Genomic DNA, 12,040 nt, shown 5'->3' with positions numbered 1-12,040 from the left:
GCTCTGTAAAACAAGCTACAGCCAAGCCCCATAGCCAGCGGACATGAATTGAATCCATATTATTAATTCTCAGGTCCTGAGAGAAAAAGGTTTCTGCTTTGCTCACAGCCAGGATTAGAATTTCCCTAGATTTTGTCTGGGAGCCATTTTGGATATGTATGGATGTGTTTAAATTATGTTGGTTGCTTGGCTCTGTGTTTTTTTTTGTGTGCACCACCCAGAGTCACAAGCACGAGATGGGTGGCTATATAAATGTCATAAATAAATAAAATCAATTTATTGTTACTGCATGACAAAGGGAATTTGTGGAGCTGGCTTTCTCAGTTACACATCTCTCCAAGGTTATGCAGCCTGCATTGCTACTTCTACATCCTAAAACTCCTTATCTCTAGGCCTAGGTGATTTTAAGGCAAAGCCCTCCCCCATCCTCATTTTTCTGCAGTGCTAAGGACTCCAGCCCTCCAGAATTCCTGGTCCCTTAAAAAATGACCAACCCAGACATGTTTGGGAAGCATACAATGAGTTGCAAGAACATGGCTACCTCTTCATCTCCTACTTCTTAGATCCTTGGTCTGGCCAGTCTATCACTAGAGTAGAACATACTACCGGCAAATCTGTCAGAGACATGTTGAGTACTTGGGTCTCTTCCAAAAGCAGGAAGCATAAGGAACTGCAGATGGCCAACCAAGCCAGAGCAGCTTCCCGTTGTGAGGTAGAAGGTGCTAAGAGCTGAAGCATCCCATGTCAGAGTGGTGAGGACTGTTGTTGTGTTAAAACAAAGATGCCTTGCTGTAATATTCTCTTCTTTTTCTTTTTTTATGTCTGTGTCCTGTCTTTCCAGAGAGCAGATATAGCTGTGGCCCCATTGACTATAACCTTGGTCCGAGAAGAAGTCATAGATTTTTCCAAACCTTTTATGAGCTTGGGCATTTCTATCATGATCAAGAAGCCCCAGAAATCTAAACCGGGGGTCTTCTCCTTTCTGGATCCTTTGGCCTATGAAATTTGGATGTGTATAGTCTTTGCGTACATTGGCGTCAGCGTAGTTCTCTTTCTAGTCAGCCGATTCAGTCCTTACGAGTGGCATTTGGAAGATAACCAGGAAGAGCCTCGCGACCCTCAGAATCCACCTGATCCTCCCAATGAATTTGGAATATTTAACAGCCTTTGGTTTTCCCTGGGTGCCTTTATGCAGCAAGGATGTGATATTTCTCCAAGGTTGGTTTTTGGTTTCTTTCGTATTCTTCTTCTACACCCATCACCCTTTGTGCATTTTATGGTTGGTGGGGAGAGAGAGAACCATGGTGCATATACGTATCTTCGAGATGTCGTCCGATCCGCTTGCCAAAGTTGTTCTTCCTGATGCACGTAGTCCTCGACTTACGGTGGGCCGTTGGCTGGCCGTTCGAAGTTAGAATTCCCGTGTCTTCCCTTTTCACGTTTCCGTATGGCCGTTTTTTTCACACGGACACCCGGTGCAGCATTCCCACAGTCACATGATCAAACTTCAGATGCTGGGCAATGGGCTCCTACTGATGATAGTTGCAGTGTCCCAGGGACACGTGGAGGGGTGGGCTTCACAAATTTCAGCAATGGGTTCTCTGCTCGGTTGCTGGGTGGGCGTAGCCTAGTCGGCCTCCTGCACCACGGGAGGAAGCGCTTTTGCCTTCCCCATGCTCCGGAGACTTTCCTTGAGCCTCCGGGAAGGCAAAAACTGCCTTCCCCAGGCTCCAAAGGTCCTCCGAAGGCTGGAAATGGCCCCGTTTCCAACTTTCCAGAAGTTCTGGGAGGCCCGTTTCCCCTCCCCTCCCTTCCGCATAGGCCCTGCACTTACCTCGCATCCAAACAGGCCACATGGAGACTCCTGGAGGGGAGGGGCAGGGTTGGAAGGGCAGGGTGTGATGGGCGGGCCAGCCAGGCTTGGGATTTTAACCAGCCATAATGTTAACTACAGGTTCTCCAGAACCTGGGCGAACCCGTAGCAAGCCCATCCCTGATCCCCTTTCGTGACCTTCTGATGAGCCAACTCAACGGAGAAAGCGGATAAACCTAACAATCATGTCACTAACTTAGTAACGGTGGCAGGAAAGGATATAATGTGGAGCAAAACTCCCCAAACTCCCAGTCTCGCTCAGCAGCAGAGATTTGGGGCTTCGTTGTTAAGTCGTAAGTCGGACTACCCGTATATCCTTCACTGACAGAAGCATCCTCTGTCAGGCCCGTCACCAAGGATATGGCTAATCGATGCCTTTTTTTCTCGCGCATTGCAACCAGAACGTATATCCACCATGTCGAGACTATAAAATGCATCGGGTTTTCTTTTTCTACATTCTCTTGGCGATGCTTGGAGAGCTACCGTGTTTTTGCTGCATAGCTCATTTTTTACGGTGCATGTCACACTTTGATTTCTGCTTGGCAAGACGGTGGCTAATGCTTGGTGGAGCTCACATGTTGTAACAGCGTTTAAAATACGAGACATTCCCGTGCTTTGCTGTTCGTCGCTGCCCGTGCTAACCTTTCCGGTCCCTTCTCTGTGGATTTTCGTTTGCTTGCTTTAATTTTGTCAAATGCTTTTTTGTCGTGACCCTTTTGTCTTTGATTTGTATCATCCCTGACACTGAGGGCACGTTGGTTCCCCCATAGATCTCCTTTCAGAGAATTGCAATGTATTGAATTCTGTGCCTCTCTCCTCCTTCCCTCCTTCCCTCTCTTTCTCCCCTGTCTCTTTCTCTTTCATACACATGCTCTTTCTGTCTCTCTCACACATACACACCCACACATTTCTCTTTCCCTCTCTCTCTTTCTCTCTCATACAGACACTCTTTCCATCTCTCTGTGTGTGAGAGTGAGAGAGAGAGAGAGAGAGAGAGAGAGAGAGAGACCCTCTCTGTGTTTCTCTCTCTCTCTCTCTCTCTCTCTTTTGTCTCTTTCTCTCATGCTCACAGACTTCTCTCTTTCTCTTTCTCTCCCCCTCTCTCACTCTCTCTCTCTCTTGACTCTTTCTCACACCCACACATTTCTCCCTTTCTCTCTCCCTCTTTCTTTCTCTCTCTCTCTTTCTCTCTCTCTCTCGTCTCTTCTCTCATACCCACATTTATCTCTTTCTCTCTCCCTCTCTCTTCTTGTCTCTTTCTCTCACACCCACACATTTCTCTCTTCTCTCTCACTCTCTCTTTCTTGTCTCTTTCTCTCTCATACCCACACATTTCTCTCTTTCTCTCTCTCTCTCTTTCTTGTCTCTTTCTCTCACACCCACACATTTCTCTCTTTCTCTCTCACTCTCTCTCTCTCTCTCTCTCTCGTCTCTTTCTCTCATACCCACACATTTCTCTCTTTCTCTCTCTGCCTCTCTCTTTCTCTCGCTCTCGCTCTCACTCTCTTGTCTCTTTCTTGCTCATACACACATACACACCACTTTCCATCTCTCTATCTATCTATCTATCTTCTCTGTCTCCTTCTCTTTCTCACACACACACTCTCTCTTTCTCTCTCCCTGTCCCTCCCTCCCTGTCCCTCCCTCTCTTCCTCTCTCTCTCTCTCTCCCTCCCTCCCTCCCTCTCTCTCCCTCCCTCCCTCCCTCTCTTTCTCTCTCTCTCTGTGTGTTTGTGATTTTGGCAATTATCCCAGCAAAGATCAGGGAGCCAGAAATACAATAGTATTGGGGAAGGGCCAGCAAATAACCCAAGTCTAGCATATTGAAAGAAACACCATATAATTAATTATCAGTCCTTTTTTTTTTCATGAGAGGACAGAGCTTAGCCTCTAGAGGGATAATTTAGCAGGTCCCAAAAAAAGGCAACCTGGAATGAGGTTAAAAATGGATTCTCGTTCTAAATGATAGGTTTTTTTGGAGCTCTGAAATCCACTGATTTTCTTTTTTGTACATGGAACTGTGCATGCCTCATCTTGTTGGCTCGGGAACTTATAGCAAGCCTATTGTTTTGACAGACAACTGTCAAAGGGCAATGCAGTAGGACAATGTGGCCAGTTTAAGATGCGTGAACTTCCAGAATTCCCCTTCAAGGGGGCCGTGGAATTCTGGGAGTTGAAGTCCACGCATCTTATAACAGCCATAGTTGGAAAATTCTGCTGCAGGAGATAAAGGAATAGTTCAAAAGCAGGCTATCTCTGGCCACTTCCACTTGAAATCTGTCCATCTGTTCAAAATCAGCTTGTTGTCTATCAAATCACATGATGTCATCTGGGAACTGAGTTAATTACTGGCTAATGCAGACTATTTTGCATGGCAGCAAAGTTTTGCACTTTGTGGACTCCAATCCTTTGTCCTGTGAGACCCAAGGGAGGTCTGGCCTCCATCCTAGCCCCTTCCTTCCTTCCTTCCTCCCTCCCTTCCTTCCTTCCTTCCTAGATGTTCAGTTGCTTCTCAAAGTTTAGAAGAAGGAACATGAAGATGGTTATGGGCTGCTTTCAAACTGCTTTAGAAGACTGGGGGAGGATAGAAATTATGGCAGTAGTATGGAAATATATTGGTAGTTGTGGAGAAGACAAAAGGAGAAGCTCGTTGTTCCAAGAAGTCCTCATTTTGGTTTAGAAGTATCTGTGTTGTGGCCTCTTGGCCACCGGCTCCTCCAGCAGCTGAATCAGAGAAGGAAGAGGTGTGAGAGTCAGGGTCAGCATCAAGGCAACCTGACAGCTCCAAGGGGAAAGAGGGAATGGAGCTGTCAGAGAGAGAGACAGAGGCAGAGCCTGGGCAGTCCATCAGTCTTCAGATGGAGAGTCAACAGACCCTAGGTTTGGAGATGGCTGATGAGGAAGAGGAGGAACAGCTGGGCCCAGTGCCTGATGCATAAGTACACAGAATGTAGAGGAGAGGAGAGCAGTGGAAATCTATGGGCTGATCCTCAGGACTGAAAAGACACCACTGCTAGCGGAACCCCACCCTAGCTCTGGGGATAAAAGGTAGGGGCGGAGATGAATAGAAGTAGCAGACAACTATCTTCCAGACAGACAGAAGGTGAGAGAGACACTTTTTCCTGGGGCTGCTGGTGCTCGTAATAAAGGAATCATTGGTTCAGCTACAGAGGGTTTGGTGTTTTTGGCACGCTGGGTCCGAACAATCTGATTGTCCATTTGTGGGAAGTCAGAAACTGGATCAGTAGATGTCATTTCAGTCAGGAGACGCCATTACAATTACTCTGGGATTAGTTGCATAACGATTGCATGGATACTACCACAATTCTTTGCGGCCCATTACAACTTAGTGGAGGGGATGTTTGCAGAAATAAGTGGCTTTACTCCCACCCACCTGCCCCCCCCTCATAGCACAATAAGCAAAGGCAAACTTTTGTGGAGAACTTTAAAGTTGAACCTGCACTGAATCGTTCCTTTGATCCATTTCAACTCGGATCTTATATTCTTTTTTTTTTCTTTCTCGTCCTCCGTAAGTGCAATGTTTTACAGTCTCTTCTCCATGCTGAGACTTTTCTTAAAACCCGGATTTAATTTGGAATCCCAGGCAGCAGGAAATATCTTCCACGGCACTAAGCAGTAGGCCGTTCTATAATTGTTCCTCCAGTTTTCCGTCTTTATGAGCAAAATTGACGGAATTGGGATTATCCTCTTCTCCTGTCATGGGTCTAGCTTAATCCACTTTGTCCTTGGATAAACACTGCCGTATTCGGAATAGTCTTTTTGTTATTCACAAAAGAGCTCGGCGTATATGTGTGAGGTTTATCCAGGCCTAACATGTCTGCTTAGAAATGCAGTGCCAGTAGCTTTCCTTTCCTTTCCTTTTTCTTTCTTTCTTTTTTCCTCTTCAACCATTTAGAAACATTTGTTTTTCAAACGAATGCTTTATTATATTCAATTAGACTGGAGTCTGCCAAGCCTGCAATCTTTCTTTCTCTCTCTCTCTGAACAGTTCACATTTATTTAGTTAGTTACAGAGCAAATGAAGGGACACTGAGCTTGTCGATCAGAAAGGTCGGCAGTTCCACAGTTCGAATCCCCAGCGCCGCGTAGCGGAGTGAGCTCCCGTGACTTGTCTCAGCTTCTGCCAACCTAGCAGTTCAAAAAAAAAATTCAAGAAGGAAAATAGGAGCCACCTTTGGTGGGAAGGGAACAGCGTTCTGTGCGCCTTCGGCGTTTAGTCATGCCGGCCACGTGACCACAGAGACGTCTTCGGATAGTGCTGGCTCTTCGGCTTTGAAACAAAGAGGAGCAATGGCCCCTAGAGTCAGGAATGACTAGCACATAGTGTGATGAGAACCTTTACCTTAGAGCAAATTAAACGGCTATCCGTTTCATACGAAGTGACTTTGGGCAGTGTGCAACCATTCAAACAAAGCAATAAACATAGATATAAAATTATTTTAAAAAGAGCCATTCAAAATACAACCGTCCTTCACAGGAGAGTCAATATTAGCCACAATGGTGGAGCCGTCTCAATGTGTCACGCTCAGAGGCCTGATGAATGTAGCCAGGTTTGGAGGACTTCTGGAACATCTGGAACTAAATTCTCAGTTTGTGGCAGAGGAAAATGTTCCATAAGGTGGGCGCCACAGCAAAGAAGGTCCATCTCTTAGAACCCACCAAGTAGAGGTTCCTAGTTGATGGGACCCAAACCATACCTTCACTACCTGATGCAATTGGGGATAACCCAACCCATGATATGAAGAGCTTCAAAGGTTAAAACCAGCCTCTTGAATGACTCCAGAAGCAAGCTGACATCCAACACAGCTTGTGGACCAGAAATGTGACATGCGCTGTTCTGGAAGCACCTAGAACCGTGATGGCGAAACTATGACACATGTGCCCGAAGTGTTGCCTGGTATGTGCAGCATCATCCGTTCGTCTTCTGGGTTTCTGGCGTGCATGCACACGCAACAATCAGCTGGCCTTCGTGTGTGTGTGGCGGTGCCGGAAACTGGAAGACCGTGTCTTCCGTTTTCCTGCGTGAGCATGGGAGCCGGCCAGCTGATTGTCATGCACACGTGCATGCCAGAAACCCAGAAACCTAGCTGGACGGTGCACATGTGTGTACTGGAAACTGGAAGTTCATTTTGGGCATGCACAGGCACTCTTAACCCTAACCCTAACTCTAACCCTAACCCTGGGCAGCTCCTCTTCCAGGTTGCGGCCCAGACGAGTGTGCATGCTCTCTTTTCAGCACTTGGTTCCAAAAAGGTTTGCTATCACTGACCTAGGACTTCCTACATCGTTGCTTCTCACACCATTTGAAGCTTCTGAATACTCTTCAAGGGCAGCCCCATGTACAACACATTATAATGATCCAATCTGAGGTGCCTAGGACATGAGTGACTGAGCAGAACCTTCTAAACTTGGAGCCGATTTAGCTGGTGCATTCTGTTCAAAGGTCCTCCAAATCATGTTTGCCATCTTCTCCTTGTGCAGTCGTGAGTCCAGGAAGACTCCCAAATTGCACACTGGATCTGTCGGGCCACCCCATCCAAGACCAAAGATGACATCACCCTAGAACTGGTAGTCCCCCAAGCCCAAGACACTCAGTCATGCCAGGGTTCGGCTGAAGTTCAACACTACATTGTTGTGATGAGATCCAGCAGAAGCCATGAACGTTCTTCAAGTGATTCTTGTGGCCTCCAGTGTAACATTGGGATCCTCCAAGCCCGGATTCTTGCCTAGGATTCTTGGCCAACCTGTTTGGGCATCCAGTCCAAAACTGGTGAATCTTACTGGAAGTCTAGGCACTTGCAAAATGTATGGTCCATGCATGATTTTTCTCTTGGCTTCTGGTAATTATGGACTTTTGGGGGGAGGGATATCCAGTGGTAGCTATCTTATTCCATCCAATCATTAGTAGAGGCTCCAAAACTACCTTGCCTCTATAATGAAGATAAACAATATACATTTCAACCAGTATTTTTAGGACTTGACATATAGACTGAAAGGCCCATTGATGTTCATTGTAGATCAATGTTTTTCAACCTTAGCAACTTTAAGATGTGTGGGTTTCAATTCCCATTTGCTAGCTGGGGAATTCTGGGGGTCGACGTCCACACCTCTTTACAGTTACGAAACACTGATTTAAATAATGTGCAGAGCGAATTAACCTGAGAGACTTAAGCCAGCTTCCCCCAGGCTCCAAGAAGTTTGTTTGTGTGCTATCAAGCTTTGTTCTTTTCCAACCAAAGTTTTTTCCATTGTTCCCTCCTGTTTGAGCTCAACTTCTAACTTTCTCCTTGTGCATGGATGCTTTGCAGTTGAATCCCAGAACCACAAATGCAATTTTGCTGTTTGCTTGCTCTAGAGGTAATGTGTACCGCTAGCATTTTAAATTGCTGTTGACCATGTACTTAGCCATTAATGGACCGGGAAAATAAGCATAGGACATCATGTGGAAAGCTGTGGGCGCTCAATTGGTTGGCTGGTTCCATTTGACTTGTTCTTCTTCAGTGATAGAATCTCATTGCTAATCTTTGTTAGTGTCTTAAGATAAGCCTTTAGTGCGTTGTATGGCACTTTGGGTTTCAAAGGCAGGAAGCTGCTGCAGAGACTAAGGCAGGGGTCAACAACCCGTGGCTCTGGAGCTGCATGTGGCTCTTTCATCCCTCTGCTGTGGCTCCCTGTCACCGGTCGGCTCCACAATTGATAGGACTTTCAGTTAGGACAGATAGAGGAAAAAGGGACACTGTTCTAGGAGGAGACTCTATGGTGGGGAAATTGGACTTCCAGTCAGAGGAAAAAGGATGCTGTGCTAGGAGACTCTATGGTGGGGAAATTGGACTTCCAGTCAGCAGAGGAAAAAGTATGCCGTGCTAGGAGGAGACTCTGTGATGGGGGAACCGGACTTCCAGTCAGCTCCAGAAGTGAATAGGGGGCTTCTGATTAGGACCTGTGCGGCTCTTTGAGTGTTTAAGGTTGCCAACCCCTGGTCTAAGGGATACACAGACACACAGACCACCCCAGCTCACCTAGCATCTGTCTGCAGCTTTGCAAGGCAACGCCACTTGGCATGGTCTCCAGAAAAGATACATTCCCTTTATGGGATAGCAGACATGTGTTTTCTTCCTGGCCCCATGAAGCCTCATTTGGCCTTTGGAACTGAAATACCACACAGCTTTCATTTTTTACTTATTTAGGGAACTCAGGTTTTTATACTAGATGGGACATTTTCTGCCACCCCTTTGGGCGAGGTGGTGCAGTGGTTAGAGTGCAGTACTGCAGGTCACTTCAGCTGACTGCTATCTGCAGTTCAGTGGTTCAAATCTCACCGGCTCAAGGTTGACTCAGCCTATCCTTCCGAGGTGAGTGAAATGAGGACCCAGACTGTGGGGGCAATATGCTGACTCTGTAAACCGCTGAAAGCCCTATGAAGTGGTATATAAGTCTAACTGCTATTCCTATTGCTATTTGGGAGGTTTGAGAAGAAAGTCCACACTCTCATATGATCTTGGGAAGAATGGATGTCCTTGAAGTCGGTGGCCAACCCTAGCTCTTTCCCATTGGCTGGAAGTTGTATATTGGCAAGAATATCTCTATAGTCTGCTTCTGGGTGGGTGCAAAATGCATCTCTTAATCTGGCCCGTGAGTCCATTGAAGTGCATGTATTTAATCACAAATAATGCACAACTAGATAGATAGATAGGTAGGTAGGTAGGCAGGCAGGCAGGCAGGCAGGCAGACAATAGACATGTATGTATGTATGTATGATGTATGTAGTTGTATGTATGTGTAGGTGAATGAATGGATGGATGATAAAGGATAAATAGATGATAGATAGATGATAGATAGATAGATAGATAGATAGATAGATAGATAGATAGATAGATAAATAGATAGATGATAGATAGATAGATAGATAGATAGATAGTATAGATAGATAGATAGATGGACGGACAGATGATAGACTGACAGACATAGATGATAGAGAGAGAGAGAGACAGCAGGCAGACAGAGACATGATAGATGGATAGATAGAAAGAAGGAGAAGGAAGGAAGGAAGGAAGGAAGGAAGGAAGGAAGGAGGAAGGAAGGAAGGAAGGAAGGAAGGAAAGACAGAGTCCTGAGCAATAGGCTGGAAGAGATGGATTATCTCCAAGCAAAAAAGTAAGAAAATCTCTTATTTATTGATACAACCAAACTAAACCACGGTGTTTCCAAAACTATAAAATCTGGTTCAAAGACATTAGGCATTAATTCTGTTCAATGCGTCATGAGATCATACTGATAATTGTTTTCACTTCGGCCTATTATCTGGGTGTCTCAGCTGGTTGCGCTGATCCTTGCCTGGATCCAGAGTCTAAATAGAGGCAGGAGCGCTTAACAGTTGAAGGAGAGAGTAGGCAGTTCTAGGGCTGTGGCCAGATGGAGAAATCAACAAAGCAGCCCTCCTAGCTAAGTATTATATGGAGCAATGATCATTATTGAATTAATAATTATAGGAATAATTTTGGCCAGTACTTAATTGAAACTGGGTGAAAAATCCATCCACAGATGACTCCGCAGCGTAATGATTGGGGCTTTTGGGGATGAAATTCACACTGAATGCTCAATTAAAGGGAAAAAACAAAGATCCAGAAAGTTATCTTTATGACTGACTACCGAGTTGCATAAAGCTTTGGTTGCCTTGAGCAATAGATGTATTTTTTTACATTTTTCATCATTGCAGAGTTGTGTGTTCTGCAAATTACTGTCAATGCGGGCCAGTTGCCAAGTGCCCAAAATGTGATCCTGGGATCACGGGTGTGTGGGGTGTGGGGGGGTGGACTGACCTCAGAAATCAAGTCCTACATCCCTTTAGGGGAGGGGAAGGGATCCGTCCTAACTTTGAACAGTCCCTGAGTAATCGTAGAAGGCTACCTGTACTCTAACCCAAAGATGTTCTACACTTAGGTGTCTGACCCCCCTCGTCCTACACTAACACGCCGTGGCAAAGATACTTCAAGGATTTATTAACAAACAGACAGGACCTTGGCAGCAAGCCAGCACAGACAAGACAAGATTTTGGCAGCAAGCCAGCCTCCCACGAGAGTTCTCCAGCTCTAGTGAATATGTTGACTCCTGCAACGAGCGTGTGCACAATCATTCTTTTTATAGTCTTGAGAGGAGCCTAATTACCACCAGCTGAGTGCAATTATCCCCTGTAACTGCGCAACTGCTATTAGCTCTATGGTGCTGGGCATCCAGGAACAACTCCCTTGTCTCCTCCCCACTGCTCCAATGCATGACGTCTCAATCATACTCCCTTGTCTCCTCCACACTGGTCCAAGGCTCAGGTGCCTCCTGGTGGCCAACCAGCCTCTCTGTGCCCTGCTCAGAGTCGGAACCCTGTCCAGGGTCCTCCACATCCTCCGAGCTGACTCATAGGGCCCCTCGCTGTCGGAGTCTGGTGGCAGCTCCAACGGCTCCTGCTGGGCCACACACTTAGGCAAGAAAACTCAAATGCACAGGTACAGTATAGGTGGTACCTTGCTTATAGTATTAAGAATTACTATAACATCCGATGGTTTTGCCCTCATCGATAGCATCTTAATACTTTAACTCCACACAACAGCTGAAATCTTTCTCTCGAGATATCTCTTTGATTGGGCATAATCTTTGCAATCCCCTTATTGATCCTTTAATTGCTATTGATGTTTAGAGCTTGCTTCTTTTTATATTTTTTTTTTTGTTTTACCCAACTGGTATCCAACAGGAAGTCACAGACGCTGCAAGTAAGGAGTTTGTGTAAACTCCTTATGGGTGATTCCTAAAATTGCTTTTTTGGCCAAAAGCAGAGGTCGGCAAACTTAAACACCCAAAGAGCCATTTGGACCCGTTTCCCACAGAAAAGAACAACCGGGAGCCACAAAGGTCCTAACCGGAAGCCCCCTGTTCAATTCTGGAGTTGACGGGAAGTTCAGTTCCCCCCATAGAATCTCTCCTAGCGCGGCATCCTTTTTTCCTCTACCTGTCATAACCGAAAGCCCTATCAATTGTGGAGACAACTGGAAAACCCTCCCCTTGCCATAGAGTCTTCTCCTGGCACACTGTGATTCTCTCCCCCCCCCACCCCACCGGAAGCTCCTCTCAAATTGTGGTGCTGACCGGTGACGGAGCT

The 12,040-nt window shown here is 46.1% G+C and overlaps 1 protein-coding gene across 1 annotated transcript in view; it reads left to right on the top strand.

Annotated features, from left to right (window-relative positions):
- Positions 1-12,040, top strand: part of GRIA3 (glutamate ionotropic receptor AMPA type subunit 3) — a 170,454-nt gene that overhangs the window by 113,843 nt on the left and 44,571 nt on the right. The window contains 1 exon segment of the mRNA XM_032228546.1: positions 842-1,218. Within this exon segment, the coding sequence (XP_032084437.1) occupies positions 842-1,218 (377 nt within the window).

This window comes from Thamnophis elegans, chromosome 12 (genome assembly GCF_009769535.1).
Source record: "Thamnophis elegans isolate rThaEle1 chromosome 12, rThaEle1.pri, whole genome shotgun sequence".
Lineage (NCBI taxonomy): Eukaryota > Metazoa > Chordata > Lepidosauria > Squamata > Colubridae > Thamnophis > Thamnophis elegans.
This window is presented reverse-complemented; position numbering and strand designations above follow the sequence as displayed.